The 25699-nt window shown below is 43.8% G+C and overlaps 1 protein-coding gene and 1 pseudogene across 21 annotated transcripts in view; one reads left to right on the plus strand and one right to left on the minus strand.

The window, feature by feature from the left end:
• Window positions 1-25699, minus strand: part of KALRN (kalirin RhoGEF kinase) — a 646977-nt gene that overhangs the window by 272099 nt on the left and 349179 nt on the right. For all 21 annotated transcript variants that reach the window (XM_035724481.1, XM_035724478.1, XM_035724483.1 and 18 more), the window contains exons 14-16: window positions 17501-17696; window positions 9058-9224; window positions 1944-2063 (exon numbers count right to left, since the gene is read on the minus strand). In XM_035724481.1, the coding sequence (XP_035580374.1) occupies window positions 1944-2063; window positions 9058-9224; window positions 17501-17696 (483 nt within the window). The remainder of the gene's footprint in view (window positions 1-1943; window positions 2064-9057; window positions 9225-17500; window positions 17697-25699) is intronic.
• Window positions 20119-21722, plus strand: LOC118357295 (annotated as a pseudogene).

A 25699-nucleotide genomic window follows, 5' to 3' on the forward strand; every position in this document is an offset into this window, starting at 1 on the left:
GAGAAGGAGCATATTTGAAGTTCATTACTTTAGCTATGCTGTAGACCCTGCCTACCCTCCATTCCCATGATCTTCCAGAAATCCTATCTGCTCTGCCATCTCCTCTTCAGACCATAGATATATACTCCCCAGGGGCCTCATGGGATCACAATATCAATTCCAAGAATATTTGATCAAGTTGCGCCCATGTAATTAAGAGACATGCTTAATAAGCTTCTATTCTGTACAGGTGCAAAGCACTATTACAAATTAATATACTGTTTATGCAAGTGGTGGAATCTGGTCATTGCCTTAGCACTGCTAATGCATTCACCTACTGTTTTCCACTAGCTCGTTGAAATGCTCTAATATGTCATGATACTTGGTTTTATTGGCTCAACATTTGCTTATGGGACAGGAAAGCTAATTACCTGATAGGGCAGGTTAATCTTCACATTTGAGATAAACGAGGAGGAGGTGTGGCCAACAGTGGTCTTCTCTCTGCCTTGCCCCCTCACAGCTTCATGCCTCGCTCCTAGTCTGTCTGCCCAACCTCTGTTCATGCTGGCTCTCCATGCTGCCTCTCTATGGGGCTTTCACCGCTCTGTATCTGATTCTCCATTGTGACCCCAAACCTGATATTTCCTTGATGGTGAATAGATCTTAACACTTTGATATTTGTGTACATCAGTAAACTGAGACAGAGGCAGCTGATGATAATAAAGACTCTCTCCTCTGCTGAGTTCCTCCTTAGAAAATGATTGCCAATACTGTATGTGCAATATATAGTCTATTTTAAAATCTCAAATCCCAGACAGTAAACTACTGTTAGTAATGCTTCCTAAGAAGACGACAGGCATCTTATAGAAGCATGTCATTTATGTTAATGCTATGTTTACACATACAAGATGGTTTCTAGAAAATGGTTGAAATCAATCAGTACTAGTTTAAAAATGGCTCGTAATCAGTTGATTACTGTATTAAAGATATACTTATAGGCACGAACAGTTAAAACTTTATCATTGTTGTGGAAAAGTCTCCTTAACAATCATTCTTTTAGTAGAAGATAACACCTTTGCCTTTCTTACACATTCAAAAGTGGGCTGAGTTTTAAACGGAACCACAAGTAATGAATGTCTTTGAAGGTTTCTCTCTGTTCCCATTGGTACTGAACTTACTTTATTTTTAATATAGTTCCCATGTCCCATTTCCTGCTCTTTTCCCCATATCACTCTAAAGCAATCAGCTCAAGTCTCTTTGGGAAGGAGAATGTTCTAGTAGAAAGGATAATTAAAGGTATTATTTAAAGCAAGATGACAAAATTTAGATTATTGTAAGAGGAATTTTGTTTTAAAATAGCCTTTAGAACAAGTGTCAGTTGGTGAACTTGTGGTTTCCATTTACTCTTGAAATGTGGCTTCTTTCGGCGGTGGTATTGAGCAACTACTTTCAGCGAAACAAACTATCTAGTGCAACTACTCCAATGCTCATTGTTCTTGTTAGAAGGCAGAATCTGACAATGAAATCTAAATATTACATAGAAATCAGATGTTTTAAAATGGAATACTAATGTACTAATGACTTTTGTACTTTTTTATCCTCAATTCTGAGGGCTCCTCAACTGGAAGTGACTTCTAACCTTTTGGCTTCACATGTCTCACATAGTGTATAGTCCATAATGTACAAAAACTCAGTGTACCAGAGGCCTTATGGGTAAAGGGACCAATAAGTGACCAAGATGCACATTTGTCGAGTGAACACTTGTCTTCCATACTTGGTGATGAACCCCTGCATCTGCTTCCCCATCAATTCCTCGGTAATAGGGAGGCTACCTGGACCATTTAACTAGAAAGAGTTAAGGGTTTCACTATCTAAAGGAATGTTCACATCTTGAGGAATCAACCTGTCTGAGGAGCAGAGCAGAAATGGGGAGGGAAGACAGAGGAGTCAGATTTGGGTGTTACCTCGATTGCCAGTTGGAACTGCTCGTGTTCCCGCTGCAGCTGTTCTGCTTCAGACAAAGAGCTGGCATTGACCAGGCTGGCGTTGAGCATTGACTCCCCATTGCGGATCCATCCCAGGACCTGGGGAGTCCGGACAAGAACACAGATGAACGGCCTTCGCACCCTCCCCAGAGCTGCCGCTTTCTCCGACGGGTCCTGAGGTCAGACCTTGCTATCTTCTGACCGCACTTAGAGAGAGGACAGGAAGGCTTTGGAAAATTAAATTGTTCATCTCTGCCATCTTAGCTGTCACCTTGTGCCACATGGTGCTTACTGTAAGTACCGACCTCATTCTTAGATACATATATTCTTTTCTACCCTTATTACCCCTCTGTCCCAATTTCCTTACCCATTTAATTTAAACATTATCTGATTGTACTGTATGTACATCTCTCAAGTTCTCTCTAGAATGCAGAATGGTTGAGTAAATAAATTCCATATACTGGCATTCTTTTCTTTCTTTAAAAGCCCAGTTCAGATACCAACAACTTGAAATCTTCCAAACCCAATTACTCCTGTTAGAAACAGATCCTCCTCATCTAGTACAACCACACCATACCACCTTTGTGGCACTCACCACAGTCTGCCTTGTTCAGTTGTTTTAACGTACACTTCAACATCCTACCATCCCCCATCCCCCCAAATGTAAACTTCTGGAAGACTAGGGCAGTAGATGAGTCATGCTTTAGTCTCACACAGTGCTTAGCATGGTGCCTTACAAATGGTGAGTATGCAGTAATGTTTTTGAAAAAGGGAACGACTATCTGTAGACAATACCCAAATTGCACCTGAACAGTGGGCCCAACCTCCTATGCCTTGCAAACATAGTTAAGAATAGACAGGTTTGAGCTCTGACAGATAAATAACCCAAAGGGAGGAGGAAGGAGAAAGAAAACAAGTAAAACCGCATAAGTAATCCATACACTGGATCATTAGAAAATGGGAGGATAAGTTATAATTGATTTAAATTATCTAGAGGCAATGGCTAGGCTAAGTGAAATTTCTAGGTGACCTTAATTAGTACTGGGGGTAAGAAAGTTCAGCTAGGGAATATTAGAATAGAAGGAGAAACAGCTAACACTGTCTAGACAGTCCTAGGTGAAATGGGCATGTGGCAATTCTCTAGCTAAGATCTCAAGTCAAGTGCAAATAATCACACTGGAAGAATCAGGCCTTGAAAATATACCTTGTGTCTGGTCACCAGAAAACTGCTAAATATTTTCTTTATTAGGGAGTCTAAGAGTTTGCTTGGAGAGGAAATAAAAATTCTTCCGAAATTTCAAGATTAGTAAATATCATCCATCTGTTACTTCAAGGCAAAGGAGAAGATACCACAATCTGTTTCAGATTTTTGCAGATTTTTTTTCTCCTCTCAACTTCTTCATGCTAAACAATTAGAAAAACACTAAGCCTGGTCTCTCCTATCCCATAATCCTCATAGGCATTTCTCAAATTTCCTCCTTGGGCAGAATATGACTGATGACATATTGTACATGGATAACACTGGGGCGAAAATCCTGCTGAAGCTGGGCTATTCAGATTGAGATGTTAATTCATGGCCAGTCTGGCAGATCGTGGATGAGATGCCAAATCTGTAAAGCAATTAGTTGCAGATATAACGTCTCAGAGTGTATGTGTGAAATCTCTGATGCCAGTGGTGTGCTGGGGCTGGCTGGCTAGAGGTGCTAATGATTTCCAAAAGCTGCCTGTAAGTTTGGGTATATGCATACATGGATTGTATGCCCAAATGTTTCAGCTCTTTGGAAAATGGAGCTCACAATGTATACTTTGAACTATGCAAGTCCTTCTGCCATGATTCACTGCATTTTGCTTGGTTCAAGATTCATTTGAGGGTGTCAGAGAAACATTTACTTCGTGTGCATCACAAATCAACGTTTGAGGGGCAATTTGACTCCCTCTGGGCTTCCTAAGTCTTGCTAGCATCTGTTCCTCTCTAGTTTCAGCCAACTGGAAACACCAGTTGCAGCTCTGGTGGTGGAGATCTCCATTTACTAGCTTCCCATTTAGATATCATAGGCTATCAGTCTCTACGTCTTTCATTAAGTCATGCCATATCCTTGATATCCTTGTTCATTTTTATTTCCCAAATGCTGTTTATAAAGGCATCCCAGGTCTCTAAAGAGGGAGTTTTGATTTTAGAAAGATAAAAATGCACATTTATATTCATGGCTCAGGTTCAGGGGTGGCACTGATCCCTATAACTGAGTCTGTCCCAGAAGCCGGACTGGGATAGTGAAGAAAAAAAAAAAACAAAATCTGAGGTTAGAACACCTGGCTTTTTTACTACCTGGCAAAACCACTCAACCCTCTGAGCCTTGGTTTCCTCATCTGCAGAGTTAGCATAATAGTGTCTTCCCTTCCTACAGCAGGGTGGATGCAACATGCAGTAAGATGTAAAACCTGGTGATAGTGTTTTGGAGCAAAGGTAGGTAATGCTATGATTCTTCATTTATACCTCTCCCAATGAGAAGGGAAAAAGGCTATTGATTTTTGTTCCAGTATCTGTAGAGCTTACTGCCATATTCTGATGTGATGTGGGAACCCGAGCTGTTTTGTTAGCACCAGTCTCTGTTGTCTGATTAGTGATAACCTTTGTTGGTATAATTTTCTATTTCTGTCGTCCTTTATTTTCCTGATTCATAAAAATGGTTATTTATTCTATGAGCATCCAAATGAATGCAAGGGAGTAGAAGAAATATTGTAATAAAAATGATAAAATGTTGTTTTTACTAAACCTGTGTGGTCTCAGAAACATCATGTAAAAGTGCTCTGCAAACCATAAAATGTAATGCATAATATGAGCATTTTATGTTGATCAATTATCTTAGGCAACAATTTACCTATAGGTGAGATGACCTTTGAGGGTCACTTTGAATCCTCACATTCCACATTTCTTTCAAAATTCAGAGACTCGCCCTACAACCATAGGAAACCAGAGAAAGTCAGGTCTATAAAAATGAGGGACCCAAGGAGTATTGCTGATTGCTGCTCAGGGGAGTCAGGAGCTGGCCAAGAATTCAGCTCAGTCTGAGCTGAGAGGGTGAACTGAAAATGGGGATCTACTGCTTCCTCGGGCCAAGGAAGCGCAGGCAAACCCCAGTGAGAAGACTGGATTTGGTTAACTGGACGTGGATGTCCACAAACGATGATGCCATCTAAGCAAGGTAAGCTGTCCCCTGTAACCGGTAGGCTGGGAAGCTGCTTGTATAGGGCTGTGTTCTCTAGGTCACACTGACAATAGAGCTCTGAGGATGCCCTTGAGGCCTCTGACTCTAAGACCTGCTGTTGCTGATGACTTACCACAAGGCACAGTCATTTCTGAAAGTCTGGCCACAGGAAAAAGGGCCGGCCCCACAGATGGTAGCTCGGAGCCTGTCATATTTCCGGCATTTCTTAGCTCTAAATGTTCACAGTGTATGAGATTATATGTGATCATCCTTCCTGATTTTATAGACTGTGACCATGGGTCTTCTTAATTTTCTCCATTTTGAAACAAACGCTCATCCCTTTGGTCTCCTGTCTCTTGGATCTACCCCAATTCCTTTCTACCTTTACGTATAGTGCACGGAACTGAACACAGCAGTATTCTTGACAGGGTAATATTTCCTCCTTTGTTTTCACTGTTCACTTTAATAAAAAGCAAATTTTGGCCAGTATTTGGTCCATAGGGGTAATTTAAGTCAATGTCTTTAGTAGATAAGTATGATTTCTTTTCCCATACTTAGAGCCCCAATAGCTTACAAATCCATTTTGGCTTATTTTCTGCTAAAGGCCCTGTTCTGCAGGAACACATATGGAAATTCACTTAGTTTTATGCCAATTAAGTAGGTTTTTCAAATCTTCTTGGATTATTTAATAAATGTGAGGTCATCTTTGCCAGAGTAGTAATTTTCCTGGAAAGCAGTCAGAACATTCTGTGGGGCTGGGGAGTAATCTGAACTCTTTTTCTAGAAGAAAGGGGGCATCTAAGTGGTCTAGGGCCCCAGACCATGGGCTGTTGTCAGGGGAGGGAATTCCCTTAAAGAGTCAACATTTCTCCAGAGGTGTCTGGGCCATCGATCTAAGATACAGAGCCCCATGTAACCCCGAAAGAACAGCAGTCGCATTAAATAATTTCATTTGTTCTCAAGCCCTGACAATAATTTTCAGTCTGACATCTGTGGCATCATCTCTCCTCAGAGCTTCAGTTTAATATAATGGTCGTGTAACTACACTATGGTTATGATGGCCAAGTCTAAACGTCTCATCTATGGGCTCTAATGCCCAACTGTGTAGCAGCGCGTTGTTCTCTCCCTTTTCATTCCCATTAATGGCATTTCAATTAAGGTGTCCTTTTTCTTTTCTTTTTCTTCTTCTTTTTCTTTTGAGTATATTCAAAAGAGAAACTCTTAAGCTTGTGTCTAAATTTAGCTCCACTGATCAATACCGACATCTAAATTAACTCCCTTTTTCCAAGTGTCAACAGCTTCCAAATCAATATTTCCTGCTCCACCAACTTCCATCAAACACAAATGCCTTCTCTGAAACTGGATCAGACGACTCCCAAAAGAAAGAGCCCTACACTGACAAGGAAAACAAGTCCGCCTAATGAGGCATGGTGGCTTAACTAAGCAGCAATCCCTTGGCTCCTCCCAAGGCCACTGTCCTTCACAAAGGCCTTCGTGGGTTTCCTGCCGTCTGACTTGAGCAATCCAGGATGCTTTTGAACTATAGTCGCACGTGTGTCATCCTCACCATGGTGGGGAGAAGCAACTTTCTCCTGCAGAAGAGTTTTTTGTCCTCCAACTCAAGAAATACTGAATGGGAATGTATCCAGAGATCCATCTAGCCTGGATCACTTGTATACAGACAACCTACATCCCCATTTGACAAACTACCTATCATCATGTCAGCTCCCCATCCTATACAGAATGTATACTCAAAGGATAAAAAATCATTTCCATTTTCATACCAGTTAAGAAACACATAATTAGGGAGTTGACCCTACTATTAATGTTGGAACAAAAAATAAATACAATTAAAAACCAGGAACAAAAATATCTATTTCATTTCACAGACAAATAGGAATGTGATTTTCCTGTTATCTGTTTTGTTCAGATGATCTTTCCTGCCACCTTCGGCTGGCGGAAGTAACAGTATATGAAGAGTGGAGGGTTCCTGTGACCTGTTGGAGCCTGATGACCGGTCGGGTAGGTGCCACCCTCTGTGCCAGGTGCAGGCCCTGTGCGCCTGTCTTCTCACATGTGGTGCTGTGAAGACCAGGAAAATCCCAGACTGTGTTCTGCTAGAGGGCTTCTTTCTATTTTTCCTGGAGCCCCAGGGCAGGCCTGGCGCCCAGGAGATGCAAACCGTGGGACTGTTGATAAAGGAAGCATGGGCTCAAGTCTCAGCTAACTAGTCAACGGGCCCTGGGAGCACTAATCCTACCCCACCTCAGTTTATTTATTGTAAAATAAACATACACCCCTTTCCCCCATGGGTCTCTTCTCTCAAAATGAGATAAATGAGAAAGAACCTCTCATCTGAAAAGTAAGTACTATCATTATTACCAAGAGTCTCAGAATTTGTATAATCCTCACTGCTCTGGGTCTGCTAGGATTTCCATCATGTCTCTCCAGAGACTCAGGTGTGATCCCAGGGTAATTACACAGAAAACAGTCTGGCTGGCAACCCTGCGATCCAGCCTGCCTTGGTGCTCAGTGATTTCACCTGCGCCGAGGACAGATCTTCAGCACAGTGTGTAAGGGCTCTGGATGAGCACTGCTCAGGAGAAGCAGAGCAGAGAAGACCATTTTGCCCATGATAATAAATAACAATATAATAACTAAGACCCAGGCATTAACAAGAAATACTCTGAATACAAGAGAATAGCAATGATTAAATAAAATATGGTGGTTTTGTCCCCTGTATTAAATTAATAGAGTTAAATAAGAGTGTAATAGCCATGGCGCATAAGAAAAAATGCTTAACAGGAAGAAGTTTCTCTGCTTAGGTTATTTCGGGTGGGGCTGTGCCTTCAGGAAGCAGGGGTTGGGACTGCTTCAAAGAGTGTGGAGCAGAAGGAACTATCACAGAATTGCCTGGACGCCACCGCCCCCCGCCCCCTTGCAGGGAAGCCCTCCTAGACCAGTGGAGCACGGTGACATGCTCTTTCCTCCATGTGACCATTGTCTGGCGACCTCTCTAAGCTTCAGTGGCCTCATCTGCTGCAAATCGGGAATAAGATCTGCTTCAGAGAATGGTTGTGAGGATTGATGGAAAGATGGCTGTAAAAGGTACCCAGCACTCAATAAATTATTATATATTTGTATTTCTTCAACCCCACTTCATCTAAATAAAAAAAAAATCTCCATTCATTATGCTGATAATTAAAACTGAGTCTGTTCATAATATAAATATATAATATTTTTAAATGTGTCATTGGTTCCCATGTTTTCCTAGAGGTTCCTAGAGGCCTGGCTATGTCCTTCAGTAAAATGGCTAGTATAACATCTCATACAGATAAGAAATCTTTTTTTTAATCAACTTTAATAGGGCAAAACAATTTTCTTATAAGCTGCACATGCATATTGAAAAGAACAAGGGCAACTGCTACCATTTACTGACTATCAGCTACATGTCAGGCACTGCACTAGGTCAGGTGCCCTACATTAACCAACCGGGCTCTAAAGCCGGGCCATGTTTACTGATGAAAGATTTGCATTTCACATGAACTGTGTGTCACGATGGAGGATAGAAAGGAAGAGAACAGGCTCAGCGACTCCCAGGACAACTTGGGAAAGCTCTGGAATGCTCTCCTTAGACTGTTAGGAGAGAAAATGAATGCATTTGTAGTTTGTGCCTTGTACCATCAGATCTAGTTGTTAGATGCAACAGATAGCAACCTCCCTTTCAGAAACCCAACAACCACTCCTTCACTTACCTGTTTTCCAAGTTCTGGTGACACGGGTGGCTCTGAACACCTTCCCCCACACCAGGAGCAGGCCCCGGGGCCTGGGGGCGGGGGGCCGGGGGAGCCCAGAATGAGGATTTATGGTGGAGGGGCCCGGCTCACCTGTTTGACCTCGGCCTGCAGGTGCCGCAGTTGGAGGCACTGCTCCAGCCGCTTATGGGTCTGCTCCGCGTTGAGCTCCAATTCATGTTGCTTCTCATGGAGAAACTCCAGTAGCTCTTGTACCTGGGCTGCCAGATCAATGTCTTTCTCACAGATTAACTCAATTCCTGATTAAAAAAAAAATGTAAACAAGGAAAAAGGAGGTAGTACTACAAAGACTATACTTCTTTGAATATGCACAAGAAAGCAGGAATTCGGCAACAGTCAGGAGCAGCGCCCTCCTGGCCTTTACCCATCCCTCTCTGAAGCTTCTGTTTGGGGTGTCCAAACCATGCCTCCTCTTTTGGATTATCTGATCCTTTTCCTGGGGATTTCAACAGATGATCAGCTCCTTATTATCAGCTGGAGTTACAGAGAAAGGTGGTTCTCTGGGAGTCCATCCCCGGAGAAGAAGGCGCTCGGCAGTCCCTGCTGGGGGGTTTGCTAACACCTACAATACCCACAAGCAAGGCTCTGGATCATATTGGGAAACAAAACAAAACCCAAAATAACCTCTCTCAGGAACTTCTGCCAAAGGCACACTCTTTTAGCTGGTCAGATGCAATTTATACTTAGATGGCAAGTTTGTTCCGATGAGAGTCTCTGGGCAGGGGTGATTTTATTAGCCAGCTGCTTGGGCCCCCTAAAGAAAAGCAACTCTTAGAAATACATGCTACCTCTCATATATTGTTTCTCCAACACAGGCAAACGCACCCAATAAACACACTCAAGCAATAGCACAGGGGTACCGAGTGCTTCTCCATTTACAAAAACCATGTTAAAGTTGCACCCACACAAGAAGAGTGTGCTCACCATCCTTCCGCTTTTTTAAAGCAAAGAATAAGCCCAGTCAGCCACTGACAAGAGTTCCCGATGTTTATGGATACATCACCCAGCATTAATAAACTGCCAACTGTCTGACCTGTGATGGGACCTTAAAAGTCAATACCCACCAGGCAGAAGCTGTGGCTCCATTCCTTGTCCACATCCCATTCTACCTGTCTTACTTTTTCTTTTTTTTAAAGATTGACTTATTTATTTTAGAGAGAGAGAGAGAGAAAGAGCAGGGGGAGGGACAGAGGGAGAGGGAGGATCTCAAGCAGACTCCATGCTAAACATGGAGCCTGACACAGGGCTCAATCTCACGACCCTGAGATCACGACCTGAAATGAAACCAAGAGTCAGATGCTTAACCAACTGTGCCACCCAGGCACCCCTTCCTTACTTTTCCTATATATCTCTCCCAACACGCAAGTGTGGACACACACACATTTTCTCTCCAGCAAGCCGGTGCTCCTATTTATACATCATCACCAGCAGGACTAGAATAGCCTTCTTCAAACAGATCTGTGTTTCAGGAAGGGTCATTAAACCCTGACACAGAGTGAGGGGACTGCCTTAATTATCAAAGGCCTTCTTGTCTGCTAGTGGCTTGAATTCGATTCCTTAGCTCTTGAAGGCTACATGAAGAGGGTGCTAGCTTTGGAGCAAGCCCCGAGTCAGAATCCTGGACATGGGCAAGTTATCTAAGCCGTCAGAAGCTTTGATTTCCTCATATGTGAAATACGATTTTACATACCTACCTACCTTGTGAGCTACCCGCTCAGGACCTCATTGGGAGGATTAAATGAGATAATGCATGCGGCGCCTCTGTCGTGTAACATAATACACACAGACCCATGGCTGTCCTGATTCCTGACTCTTAAGCTCTCAACTTCCTACCTTCTCGCGTTCATGCCCTCTTGGTTGCTATTTGCCTCCAACTTGATGCAAATTGTAACCTGTATTTTTTCTTGGTTCTGACTGATTCAACCTTGCTCAGACCCATAGCTTTATAAAAATCCTAGGTCTGTATTGCTTGCTTCCTTCGGATCCTTGACTCCACCTGGCTCTGCAGCTTCTCAGTTCAGTCCAGATCCTTTCCCTGGCCCTCTATCCTGTCGTCTATGACCCAATGCATCTGTGCTCCTGATGCTGACAAATAGGGACCCAACCATCAGAGGGGTTGGGACTAAAATTCCCAAAGCGTAATGTACTTCCATGGGGATCACACCCCAAGGAGCCTGCAAATCTCAATGTACAGTCACCTAAAAATAAGTCCCCTCTGGGAGACTTCCCCAACATTCTGACTCACATCATCCGAAACTCATCACTGCCACCATGAACACACCTGCCGGATACAGTGGGGGAGTGTAAGGAGAGTGTACGCATGCAAAGGGAAATTCATTTCTAGAGGCAAAAATAGTGTTTTATATAAGGACAATATGGAAGAGTGGAAAAAACTTCTGGTGTTACATGGTAATAATTTCAGTATCTTTTCATGTTTATTTTTTTCTACCAGTTTCATAATTCCAAATCCCATATCCTGAAATATCTGTGGGAGACAGAGAAGAACGGCTTGTTCTTTTGGCAGTCAGTTCCCTCCAGTTCCTATTTTCCATTACCAAGGGGACAAGGTAGAGCATCTCCTTGACTGAAATAAAAAATAAGAAGAAATACAAAAATTTCTATCTCTGCAGCACTCGGCACAGTGAGATGACCCTTGACTCCCACATTTACTTTCTGGAAATGTAATTTAAGATCCATCTGCGGGAGCAGAAGCTCTTCCCTGCTTCCAGCCACAATGCAGGTTTTCTCTAGCTCCTTTCCATTCCGCATGCATCTCTGGTGTTTAGTATGCTGGGCTTGGGAAAGTGTCTTTCTCTGGGAAGCCCGTGGCTCACCTCAGCCACCTCGCATGTAAATGGGCCCTCTAAGCTGGCACCTGCCAAGGACACCATCCCCAACCGGCTCCCAGCCTGCCCTGAGACTCCAGCCCTTCGCTTGCATCTACATCTCTCAGTACTGCTTTATGGGAGATGAACACAGGAAATAAAATGGGGGAAGACAACGCCTACTCCACTCAACCGCACATTGTGCTGTGGATGGAGTGAATGGGAGGAACGCAAAATGGCACCTAGGAGGAGAGAAACTCACTCCTCCCTCCCACTGCCCCCACACACATCGACACGAGTCCCAGTCAAACCCCATCAACCATAAATACCCATCAGTCAACAGCAAATAGTTTGCTTGTGTTCGCATTACTGTTCTCAGTCTGTTTTCCTAGGGGCTCTCAGAAATGCAGCAAGACATGTGTGTTCTTTCCATCAAGTAGGGAGAGAGTTTGTCAGTCTCTTTAGGGCAAGCTGTATTGATGTGCTCCACAAGGTTCTGTACCCATCCTTCCCTCAGAACATTCCTGTTGGGGGTGGTTCCTTATTAACTTGTCCCTGTTCTCGCAGGAATGCAGGCTCCCTGGTGCCAGGGCCACATGTCTTATGTATCTCTGCATCCTCAGCACCAGTACAGGGCTTGACTCATAACACCCAATAAATAAGCTCTTCCGTGAACACATGGCCTCGCCAGGGAAGGGCTCAGGTCACGTGCTATGGCAAAAAGCACCTGCAAGCTCTGAGAAAGGACAAACTTAGGTTTGAATTCATGCTCTGCCCCCTATGAACAGTGAATCTCTGGGCTCCACATCTTCTCTGAGCTTGGGTAAAAACAATCCCAACAATGACTTCTGGGGTGTCACAGGACTTAGTGAGATTAGGTACATACAGTGCCTGGCATTTAGTGGCTCAAAATATGCATGTTCCTACTTTTTTACAACATATTCATTATGGATTATTAAGGGAACTGTTGAATGGCTTGTAAAAATGTAAATATAAAATCTTACTGTGAGGTATTTACAAACTTGCTCAGTGTACATCATTAGAAACTGTGATGGTCTGGATGGTCTTAGACCAGGGCTCTTAATCTTGGCTCACATTAGATCTGGAGAACTTTAAAAATCACTGATGGTTGTTGGCCACACCGAGAGCAGTAACAGGAGACTGTCTGTGGGTGGTACCCAGGCATCAGGAAGTTTTAAAGCTCCCATGGTGATTCAACACGCAACCAAGATGGGAAACCACTGGATAAGATGGTACCATGGCCAGCAACCCGGGGACAGAGATATTGGTTATGCTATACTCGGTCAGCAGAATGGTTGGCACTGTGTTTGTTTAGGGCCTGAAGACACAGCTAATAATGTCACTGTACTTTTCCTTTGCTGCCAGGTTGAGGGTACCACTTTAGTTCCCTCAAGGAGAGAGGTGGCTGGGGTCTAGAGTAAGATATAGGTATTCCTGGCTATGCTACCCGGAGGCATTCTTTGTGCATTAACATCAGCCTGCCTCAGTGAGAGACTAGCCCTCCCCTCCTCACTCCTCCTTCTGTGCCCCTCCCTCGATGTAACACCCCATTCAGAAATGACAAAGTCCTTTAATAGGATTTTTAGATCAGCATTCTCAACCCTGGCCATACAGTAGACTCACCTGGGAAGTTAAAAAAAAAAAAAAATCTGGGCCCACTCCAGACCAATTAAGCAAGACTCCCTGAGGGTTGGGGCCCAGACCTTGGTACTTGTAAGTTCTGCAGGTGGTTCTAAATCTGCAGCCAGGCCGAGAACTATTGTTTTACATCTACATTCTCTTCTCCTCCACTCAACCCCCATCTGATCCATTTTCCCATGAACCCCAGAGTAGCTTCCATTTTGGAAAAACACAGGTCTTTTGTCTCCTTTTATGATGCAAGTGAAATTATTTGTGGCCCCTAATTTTTCCTACATCTGTCCCACCCACATTGATGTTCACTCCATTAACTAACCAAATCCTCTTATTGATAATGTGCTCTGTGCAAGACATCAGCACTCTGCCAGATGCCGGGAATGGAAAGAGAAGGAAGAAAGAGTCCTGCCTTCACACTGCTGGAGAAGCTACAGGAACACATGGCTGCAAGAGAATGCAATACCTGCTAGAATACAAGCATAACATGTCATAGTTACCAAACTTCCTCGAGGCCTTACCATGCTTGCACATTATTGCACTGCATCCTCACGATGACCCTGCGTGCAGGGTATTCTTATGACTGCTGTTTTCCGGAGGAGAGTGAGGCTTGGAGAGATTGGGTATCATGGTGGGCCACAGCTGGGTAGGGAGGGTGTGGCCGTGTGCCAACCCAGGCACTCTTCCCTCCCATCCGTGCTCTGAGCTCTACACTCAAGGAGAAGAAGGATCCCCACCACACTTAACTTATTTTTTATTTATTTTCAAATGCTAGGGCTGGGTTCTTTCCAAGCACAGTAAATTTTAAGTATCATTGCCACAGATCCCAAAGATTTTTCACTTAAAAGCCTTGCATAAACAAAGAGCTTGATGCTTTGATTAGACCAAGTAAGCAACATGTCCACAAGACAAGCAGCTCTTCTTACTCCTAAGGCCACATGGAATAGTCACGCAGTCAGATTTCCGTGGAAAGACCTGCAGCATAGCCACTGGGGGTGGTTAGGCTGACTCATCACAGCAAGTATGAACTGGAGGGGACTACAGGAATCCAGGCCCACCTCCCACACTAGACAGAAGAAGAAAGGTCTAAAGAAAAAGAACAGGAACTTTCCAAAGGCAGACTGCTAGCTGACGGTGGAACTGGACCTTGACTTCAGCCGGCGTGCTTTCTCCAACTTGACTCTTTCCAGCAAAACCTGGCACCTCCCAACTTGAGGCCCACATAGAAAATGCTATAGCGAGAGAGAACGATGAGCAAAGGGAGAAAGTGTTCCTGTTTCGCCTTCTATTCCTAAGGCTAATGCTGATTTAAGCAAAGGCTTTGCTTTTGGTTAGAGCCACTGGCAACACCAGAGGGACTTAGTGGAACCTGGCTCACCATGACAAACTGCACACCTGGAAATAAGTGTATGGAAATTCCCTACTTCCATTTAGTCCTACAAAATCAAAGCATAAGCCCTTCATTAAGTTAGCATGGAGGGCTAAACACCAACCAAAAGCTTAATTTTGTTAATTGTGTTTTTTCTAAGACAACAGTTTATTTTACCTTGAGTTCAAATATAGCTGATTAGACACAAATCATCAATGATGAAGACATTGGCTGCCTCAGTCCGGGGTCTATGAAGTCCTGCATTCCTCAACCACTTTGAGGCAAGACCCCCCCCGCCGGGTCCACTCCCAACCTCCACCCCAACCCCCCAGCTCCAGCGCAACCCTGCTCTCCCTTCCTCCGACCAGAGACGAGGTAGATGCAATCCTCTGCAGGACTCGGCATTCAGCAGCAGACAGGAAGTGAGCTTCCCTGAAATCCCTGGATTCATTCCCTTGGAAGCCTCTGAAGCCTCCTGGACCATGCCAGAATGAACAGCTAGCTGTGGTAGGAGCAGGGGAACAGCCAGTCCCAGCAGAGAGGGCTGAAGAGGCCAATCAAGCCTCTTTTCACAAAGCTCATTTCTAGTTCAGGATACTGTGGGTGTGGGCAGCCCATCTGCCCTGGTTGTTTTCACCCACTCAGCCCTCCAGGATCAGGAGGCTGCCAAGCACAGCTAACCCGCAGTCACAGGCCGTCTGCAGGGGCTGCCAACTCCTGGTCGGCTTTCTGTTACCATGGATACCTGGCTCTTGGGACAGAGAGGGACTTGCCCAGGTCACGCCAGCACCCCGGTACAAAGTACCGCGGTTTCCAGGCAGACCAGCTTCCTTCCTGCCAGATGCATCAATACTGAGGGACGAAGGGTGACAGCCCTGCAAGGCCTCTCGGTCCCAGCCTCTCTCGTAGGTGCTACGCATCCTCTCATGGTTCCCAGCCTTAGCTGGATCGCCAGCTATTGTGAGCATCATGAGGCAAAGCTCTAACATGAAACCCTGAGTCCAGGTAAGGTTCTCAACTGCAGAGAAAGGTACATTTCCCCCACTCCTTCCCTAATAACACCTTGAAGATGTACAAGCCATTGCCAAGCCTGTATCTCAACAGGCACATGATTTCCCTGGAGATTTTGTTAACATACAGATTCAGATTTGTAAGTCTGGCATAAGGGCTGGGAGTCTATATTTCTAATCAGCTCTTAAGTGAGGCTGGTGCTGCTGGTCCAGGGCCCACACTTTGAGTAGGTCCTAGATTCATGGTGCATTAGCACCCCCTGGAGGGCTTGGTGAGACACACATTGTTGGGCCCCACCCCAAGAGATTCTGAGGTGGCAGGTTCAATGGGCCCTTAAACCTGCCTGTGCTTCTCAGCCCTGGCTGCACAGTGGGTCACCTGAGAAGGTTTTTTTGCTGATGCCCAAGTCCCACTCAGAGGTAGTTAAATCAGGACCTCCAGGCTTAGGGCCTGGCACTGCCATTTTTTAAAAGAGCCCTTCCCCACCCCCCAAGAGACGGCAATGTGAATGGCCCTTCCTGGGGCGACGTGGTGCATGGTCTGCACTGTGTAAACAAGCCTGGGCAGCTGCAGCTGTTCACAACACAAACGAAAATTCACAAGCGAACAGAATTTACCAGATTGTCTTTCCTCTGGTTAGAAGTGGAGTCTCTTTGAATGCTGTTATTTATTCTTTCAGGTCCTTAAAACAAACACAGTTCCCTACAGTTAAGTTTGAGGGCTAACGTCTGCCTGACAATCTCATGATTCTAAACATCCTTCATGGTCAACAGGGACATGGACCCACTGTGTCTTAAAGAGTTGATGGCCTGAACCCCCGTCTGCCTCTTCCTGGAGGGTGATGAACCGGAGCTAAGGAGGACCTGCGGGGAGGGGAGGCCAACGGTAGGGGCTGGGTGCAGAGACTGTGTTCCAGCACTCTACTGGCATGTACCTCTGTGAGTGACTTCTTGTCCACTGGACTAGTTGGACCCTGGGAATGCCGTGGCTCCCTCTGGTTCCAACACCAAAGGCCGTTTGGGAGAGCGGTGGGTGTCGCAGGAAGGGTTCATGCATTTGCTGGATAGACACCAAATAAAGCTCGAACACAAAAAGAAGTGAAATCTGGGTAACTCAGCCATGGCTTCTTGAGAAGTTATAAAATTATATGACCTTGCCATAAATTTTTATCAGCACTTCTAACACTCACACACAGACCAGTGATTAAAAAAAACAAACAACTGGGCTCTCTGAGAGACCTGAGCCCCGAGACCGGGAGAGGGGGTCTGGGGGGTGAACAGCAAACATCTACACGTTAGAATACAATTCACATGGCTGGCTGGCTGCTTTTGGAGCTCTACCTGGTTTCTTTCTGCAGGCCACCGTTTTTTTCTGAATCTGCGCAAATTTCCATTTTTTGTTTTCCCCGTTCTCTGCATAGCACCAGGAGCCAGGAGACCCTGGCCCTATCCTCCTCTTTACCAGAGCCTAACTGGGCAATCTCGGACAAGTTATTTCATTCATGCATCAGTTTTCTTTAAAATGGCAAAAACCTCTGTTCCTGTATCTGTGGGAGTGAAGTGGATGAGCAGAGTGGATGTGCTGGCTGGAGTCAGGCTGGCCTGCTTGTTTTCATCATCTGCCTGCCAGAAGGAGGAGGATGGGAGAGCTCACCCACCTGAGGCCTGGACCTCCATGATGTACTGGTGCAGATCCTGCCCCTGCTGTATGACCTCGAACGTCATGTTGTTCATGGCTAGCTTCCGCTCCGTGTGGCGCTGTAGCCGCTGCTCAGCCAGTGTCAGATCCTCCGTGTTGAAGTCATTCATCTGCCGGAGCAAGTCCTCATTCCAGGCGTCCAGCTCTGCCGTCACCTGTAAGGGAACGACCGTCGGTACCGGCTCGCAGGTCCACGAGAGAGTGCGAGAATGAAGCCTTACTAACTAACGCCATCCTTGGATCCGTCTCCGCTTTGCAGTGGTTGGACTCCTAAACTACAGTTAAGCCCCAGTGCACGTTGGTCACAGCATTCTCCAGCTGCTTCTATGTCTACAGCAGCAACAAATGCTGTGCAAGTTACAGTTCATGAAGTTTTCGCATATTCCATCCTGTTCCACACCCCCCCACCCCCCAATGATCTAGAGAGGCAGGTAGGGTGGAGATTGCCAGGGGTCCGAAGGCAGGAGTCTATGGAGTGGATAGTGTTGAGAGTCCTGGTGAGGAGAAGCAGAGCCAAGTTGAGCTGCTTTAGTTGGGAGAGTGAGCCTCAGAGATCTGGTATCTTGGGAATCTGAATCTACCAAAGGTGAAATATGTCTAGCATTCTGAATCTGGGGTTTCTGTTTTCTTTCCTCTCCCCTTCCCTACCCTCCTCCACCCTCACCACCTTGACATCATTAGGCTGAGTGCCCTTGTCTGTTATGAAACCCAAAGAATGAGACTTTCAAGGGGCTACTCAGCAGACTAGCCTGACTCCTAAGGCCGTCTTCCTGGGGTCTACTCTCTTTTCTCTCTGTTTGACTCGTTCTTCCCATTACAACCCCAAGAAGCAATGCCCAGATCCTTGAAATAGTCTGATTTGTGTGTTTCTGATATTTGCTGGAGTTTATTTTCTGTTTCATCAAAAAATGTTCTTTCATGGCCTTCTTCCTCTCTACCTTCTTTCTGGGTACAAGGCTAGCACACAGCAAGGGCACTTTTTTTTTTTTTTTTTTTTTTAAGAAAAAGCTTTGTTTTCAAACCTGAAGCTTACCTACTATTCATGAACAAACCTAACTTTCCAGCCTCATCTCATGTTCTATTTCAGAAACCAGTCAGCCAGTTACTTGCTGACCCTGAGAGTTGGCTCCTGCCCTCTCTAGCCTCCTTCCCTGGTCGGATAGCCCTGAAACACCCTTGTTGTTGTTTTTTTTTCTACCAGTCTGCTCAAATTCTCACCACCCTTCAAAGTACACCCTCTGATGTGAAGAGCTTCATGACCACCCCCAGGCCCAGAAGTTTTTCTCTGGTTTATCTCATACTATCAGACGTGGACTTGTTTGCTCATACAGAGACCGTGAAAAGAAAATTCTGCACTGGGGAATTAATTTGGCTATTTAACTCCATTTGGAAAAGAAACCTGAAAGAATTTGTTCAGGCCAAAAAGTAGGGCCTGAACCAAATGAATGAAAGATAGAACACAAGTTGCCCACAGGGCATTCAGCTTTCAACCACCCTATTTTCCCTTCTCCTTCCACTCAATTAGGTCCATCTCAGCTCCGGCCCACTCAGTTCCCCTCTTGGCTCCAGCGGCTCCTATCTCCCTCGCTCTCCTGAATTAATTGGAGTGTTAGGATACAATGACCTCTTTGAGAGATACATTGGCAATATTTCTATTCCAACAATTGTCTACTCTAGAGCCATAGCCATAAAGGAAATCAGAGAAGGAGCGAAACAGAAAGAAAGGGTAAGAGGCAGTGCGAAGTGGGAAGGCTCACTTGAAAATGAAGCCCAAGACTTTCCTGCCAGATGACATTCACTGAATCCAGCATTCTCCTGGCACAGACTGACCCGAGGGACTTGGCTTAGCAGCTGCCTTGGGCTCTATTCTCAGGGCGCCCTTTCCACTGGCTCCTCCTGCTTTCTCAGTCTCCCCCCTCCCCTCCCAATGTTTTATTCTGTACTTGCCTGAATGAAAACTCACCTGTCACTTTTCTTCCCTTTTCCTATGGTCTATCCCCAACTATTTAGTTCTTTATTATCACCTGCGAAGTTGGAAATCTCACTGTGCAGTCCTTTTCTCCAAATCATTTGAAGATGCTGGTAATCATGATGAAGATGACGATCATGGGTTGAAGAAGGTATTTACCTTGTACGGGCATACTTTGTTTTATTGCACTTTGCTTTATTGTACTTCCCAGATGTTGTGTTTTTTATAGATTAAGGGTTTGTGGCAACCCTGTGTTGAGCAAGTCTACTGGTGCCATTTTTCCCACAGCATTTGCTCATTCCATGTTTGTGTCACATTTTGGAAATTCTCACAGTATTACAGACTTTTTCATGATTATTATGTTTGTTGTGGTGATCTGTGGTCCGTGATCTCTGATCTTACTACTGTCATCGTTTTGGAGTACCATGAACCACACCCATGTAAGATGAAGAACTTAATATGTGTGTTCTGACTGCTCCACCAACCCACCATTGCCCTGTCTCTCTCCTTCTCCTTGGGCCTCCCTATTCCCTGAGGCACAACAACACTGAAATCAGTCCAGTTAATAACCCTGCAATGACCTCTAGTGTTCAAGTGCAAGAGTCTGTATGTCTCTCATTTTAAATCAAAAGCTAGAAATGATTAAGCTTAATGAGGACGGCATGTCAAAAGCTGAGACAGGCCAAAAGCTAGGTCTCTTGCACCAGTTGGCCAAGTTGTGAATGCAAAGGACGGGTTCTTGAAGGAAATTAAAAGTGCTACTCCAGTGAAAACTCAAATGATAAGAAAGCAAAACAGCCTTATTGCTGATTTGGAGAAAGTCTGAGTGGTCTGGATGGAAGAACAAACCAGCAACAACATTCCCTTAAGCCAAAGCCTAATCCAGAACCAGGCCCTAACTCTTCAATTCTATGAAGCCCAACAGAAGTGAGGAAGCTGCAGAAGAAAAATTGGAAGCTAGCAGAGGTTGGTTCATGAAGTTTAAGGAAAGGAGCCATCTCTGTAACATGAAAGTGTAAGGGGAAGCAGCAGGTACTGATGTAGAAGTTGCAGCAAGTTATCCAGAAGACCTAGCTCACATAATTCATGAAGGTGGCCACACTAAACAACAGATTTTCAATATAGACAAAACAGCCTTCTATTGGAAGAAGATGGCATCTAAGATTTTCGCAGCCAAAGAGAAGTCAATGCCTGGCTTCAAATTCTCAAAGGACAGTCTGACATTCTTGTTAGGGGCTAATGCAGCTGGTGACTTCAAGTTGAAGCCAGTGCTCATTTACCATTCTGAAAATCCTATGGCCCTTAAGAATTATGCTAAACCTACTCTGCCTGTGCTCCATAAATGGAACAACAAAGCCTGGATAACAGCACATCTGTTTACAACACGGTTTACAAAATATTCTAAGCTTCCTCTTGAGACCTACTGCTCAGAAAAAAAAATATTCCTTTCAAAGTATCACTGCTCACTGACAATGCACCTACTCACCTCAGAGCTCTGATGGAGACATATGATGAGATTAATGTTGTTTTCATGCCTACTAACACAACATCCATTGTCAGCCCATGGATCAAGAAGTACTTTCAACTTTCAAGTCTTATTATTTAAGAAATACATTTTGTAGGGCTATAGCTGCCACAGATAGTGATTCCTCTGATGGATCTGGACAAAACACATTGAGAACTTTCTGGAAAGGGTTCACCATTCTAGGTGCCATTAATAACATTCATGATTCACGGGCAGAGGTCAAAATAACAGCATTAACAGGAGTTTGGATAAAAGTTGATTCCAACCCTCATGGATGACTTTGAGGGGTCCAAGACTTCCAGGGGAGGAAGTAGGTGCAGATGTGGGGGAAACAGCAAGAGAACTAGAATTAGAAGTAAAGCCTGAGATGTGACTGAATTGCTGCCATCTCATGATAAAACTTGAATGGATGAGGAGTTGCTTCCTTTGGATGAATAAAGAAAGTGGTTTCTAGAGATGGAAACTACTCCTGGGGAAGATGCTGTGAAGACTGTTGAAATGACAACAAAAGATTTAGAGTATGACATAAACTGACATGATAAAGCAGCGGCAGAGTTTGATAGGACTGACTCCAACTTTGTAGGAAGTTCTACTGTGGGTAAAACGCTACCAAACAGCATCACATACTGCAGAGAAATCGTTTGCACACACACTGTGTACATTAAGGTCCAACCCTATTCCAACTAATAGTGGGAAGGAAGGATCCAAGGCACTTCACTGTGGTGAGATGCTCTGAAATACATGGGCTGTCAACTGCAAAATGAGCATCTTTCTGTTTTATGATGTCACTATTTTTATTAAGATGAGAAAAGTGAAAGCTAAATATTCTCCACTGACCTACAAGGGTTGGATGATAGGGAAAGACATATTGCAGCTAAAGAGACAGTCTTGTTGCATGGGAAGAGCTATTTTATCTATAATGGGTTTGTATACTGATGTAGGTTACCTCTGTGAAACTAAAATTCACCGAATTATCAGAGTCATTTATTCTTCTTGTCTAGTCTAGTATTTTCTTTTCTGTGAGTTCTTTTTGTTTATAAAATCAATTTATAAAATGTTGATAGTGAATTCTAATATTGGTTATTTTAAAGGTATATCGTAACATTTCTTTCTGCTTTAGAAATATATATACAACTTGTCTAAAGAGTTGAAATATTTATTTATGTAGCTATATAAAGATCTTTGGGGATATCGCAAGAACTTTTGGGAAAAGCAGAAGGATTTGGCAATAAAGAAATCTACTCAATTGTTTCTAATTTTTGGCAAAATAATGTAAGAGCATATTGCAACATGCTATAATTGATGAGTTCCAATGTTCAGTTACCTAATTTCTATTCCAGTAGATAATCTGTATAATTGAATAATTTTTATGAACAATTTCATGTTCTTTTCTTCATTAACATCATGCTAAAACAGAGACCTTTGATAAAATCATGACTGATCTTGAAGGGGTCTTGATTGGATCCTCAGTAGTTATTTTGCCCATATCTTTGCCTCTTAATGAGTTTGAGACCTATGGGAATCTAATCTGTTTTCAAAAGATCTCCCCTTTGTTGAAGAACTCCTACAACATATATTGTCCGTTCATTCTAGTACTTATCAATGCTTGAATGCCAGTGTTTTTCCTCCTGTGTAAGCTAAATACCTAGTCCTGGAGCTTACATCTGCTTCCTTCTCCTGAATCCCCAGCATCCTCACCAGAAATGAGAAGCATACAGCATTTGTACCTTGAGAATATAACCTGACTTTAGGCTCACAACCATTACAGAGTGATCTGAAAGTTTCAATCAGGCATCTTTGATAATTTACCCCAAACAGGTGAAATGAAAGCTGTGTGAATAATCATTTTTGTTTTGTTTTGTTTTTTAAGAGGGAAGATGGTAGCAGAACACCCGCCCCCCACACACACACAGTGATGCTGAAATCAATTTGGCAAAAGTCTGGAAGAGACTATCAAATTAATATTTTGTGTAGGCTTTGATTTACTTTATGGAATTTATTTTGCATTTCCTTCTCAAAGGAACTGGGGCATATTTAGAGAATGCTACAGTGATCCCTAGGAGCAATCCACCAACAGGGATCTCAGATAGATCTCATTTTCTTTCTTGTTATAGTTTCTATGTTGGTGGATTTGACGTATATTGCAAACGTTGAGCGCAGCATGGCTTTGCAGAGCCTGACACGGAATCTATAGAGGAAGAGGTTATAAAAGTGGACTAGATGAGGGGGTCCTCAGATGATCCCCAGCCAACACAATGACTGTGCAGGCTGATGGCCCTGCGTCACCAGAGGAAAACTTCCAGTGGAGCACCACAGGGCCCTGCCTGACCTGGCGAATATTTCAAATAGCTACAATGTTGAAGCGATCATAAATTTACCTTGATAGGCTGAAGAACTGGGCCAAGAAGAAAAACAGTACAATTTGAGAGGGAAAATATATAAAAGCTTCTATTTAAGTTTTTTTTTTTAAAGTAAGTATATCAGAAGCACTTTGTAAAAACAACCAGGGGCTTTTAAGGCAGCACAAGCCTAGACAAGGCAGGTGATAATGCCACGGAAAAGGCTCCGGTCAGTGCCAGTGCCCTGATAGTGCCTTACCCAGGTGTGTGTAGGAAGGTATGGCTAACTCGCCTTCAGTAGAGGGCAATCAGGAGAGGGGTATCTGGAGACCAGGTCATATCCAGAAAGACATGAATAAATCGGGGATAGTGCCACAGAGAAGGGCTGATGATGAAAAGAAATAGTCATCAAATTTTTAGGGTCAAGGGGACTGTGGAAATAACTATATAATCTCAACATTTTTCAGATAAAGGAAAAGAAGCCTATGATGACCATTTTCAAATATTTTTAAGACTGCCAAATAAAAGAGGGAACAGATTTTTTTTTTTTCCTGTTTTTCCAGAGAGCAGAACTAGAACCAAAGAGCAGAAGGGTAGAAATTCTGGTTCAACACACTGATAAAATCCCGAGCTCCCTTGTCTACCCTATCCCCCCAAACCCCACTTCTAGACTTTGGAGATATCCCAGTAGAGGCTAGGTGGCATCCCCTGGGGATGCCAAATCCTGGCCACCAACTTTTACCTGTCTTCCAGGTATAATCTCATCAAGCAACTTTCCATGGGCAGCCTGACTAAACTAAATATTCCTGCCTCAATGTTCTCCTCCAACCGTGAGTCTCTCTCTGTCACAGAATTATCACATTGTATGATGATTCTGTTTCTCTGTTTCTCCTTAGCTACCTGGCTAATGGCAAAGACTGTTGGTATCCCCCACATAGTTTTTGATTGATATTAGGTGCTCACTAAATGTTGACTGAGTTGGATTTCTATCAGGCAAAAGGCTGACTGAGCAATCTCTTTCAAATATGAGACACTAAAGGCCTCTGCGTACAACCAGTTGAAGAGTTGAGACCACCAGTAAATTGTAATCAACTGTCTCTCCTCAAGGCAGAATTTTCCTCCTTGAAGGCTATTTTTCTCCCAGCCTCAGCCTAGCTACAACTTGTCCTAATGCAAACTCCATAAATCTATAGTTGGCTGTTCCATTCCTTACTCAGGTTAATCACACAGATTAATTTGCAGGTACACTGAACAAACTCTGAATGTGATTATAGAGTCGAAGATTTAAAAGAAAGACCATAACTGTGGCCCATGTTTCATAAAGTCCCTTATGTAAAGTATCTTTCTTGGTGTCATTTCTAGTACTCTATAATGGGAGTATGCCCGCCCCAAGGGATGCCCCAGATTATCCATTGAAAACACAAAAATTCTCACGGTATAAATATGCATCTGTATGTGCATATATATCATATACACATATATTTGATTAAACCACTAAAAAAGATGCGATGTTTCCCTAGACTTTCACTAAGAGACTGACACGGGACTCTCCCTGCAAGGACTGGCAGCCCGTGGGGTGGGGAAGGGCTCCTCCAGCAGGGCGGGATCCTGCAGTGTAGAGGGGCTGACTGTGGCTCTTTTGTCCCTTTGCTTTCAGCGTAGTTCAAGTTACTGCTCTTTACATGCACCCAGTTAAATAGATTTATCTATTATCTACTTTTAACTAAGCTTCACAGAAAGACACATGGCTTATCAAGTTTCCTGCAAAGAAACTGCAGTTTGAGGGCAATAATAGGCATGAAAGCACAAGAGAACTTTGAACTCTCTGTTGGCCACCTTGTGGGGTAAAGAAACAATGATAATCTAATCAGATCTGTCAAGAAACCAGGCCAAAAAAATAATTAGAAATGATCAAGAAGGTGATCTGAAATATGGAACCACAACTTCTAACGAAAAAAGCTGAATTTCACCCTAAGAGTACCCTGAGTTCTGAGATTATTAGCCAGTGATTGAACATGTGTACCATTTATAAACTAATATATGCAAAGATAAGGAGTTGCAAGTTCAAAAATATTTTATTAAGAGAGTGCGCGATCAAAAGAATTTGGAGACTGCTGGCCCGTTCTTGCTTCTAAAAACATTGCTTTTTTTTTTTTTTTAAATTTCTTTCTGATCATTCTGGTCAGTTGTAGAAAACTTTGAAATGCCTGGAAGCTTTGAGAAAATATCACCCCTATTCTTACCACCACAATGTAAACATTATTCACATTTGGTGAAATGTCTCTGCTATCACAACCATTTCATATAAAATGTCTTTCGTAGGGG

The sequence above is a fragment of the Zalophus californianus genome, chromosome 1 (genome assembly GCF_009762305.2).
Source record: "Zalophus californianus isolate mZalCal1 chromosome 1, mZalCal1.pri.v2, whole genome shotgun sequence".
Lineage (NCBI taxonomy): Eukaryota > Metazoa > Chordata > Mammalia > Carnivora > Otariidae > Zalophus > Zalophus californianus.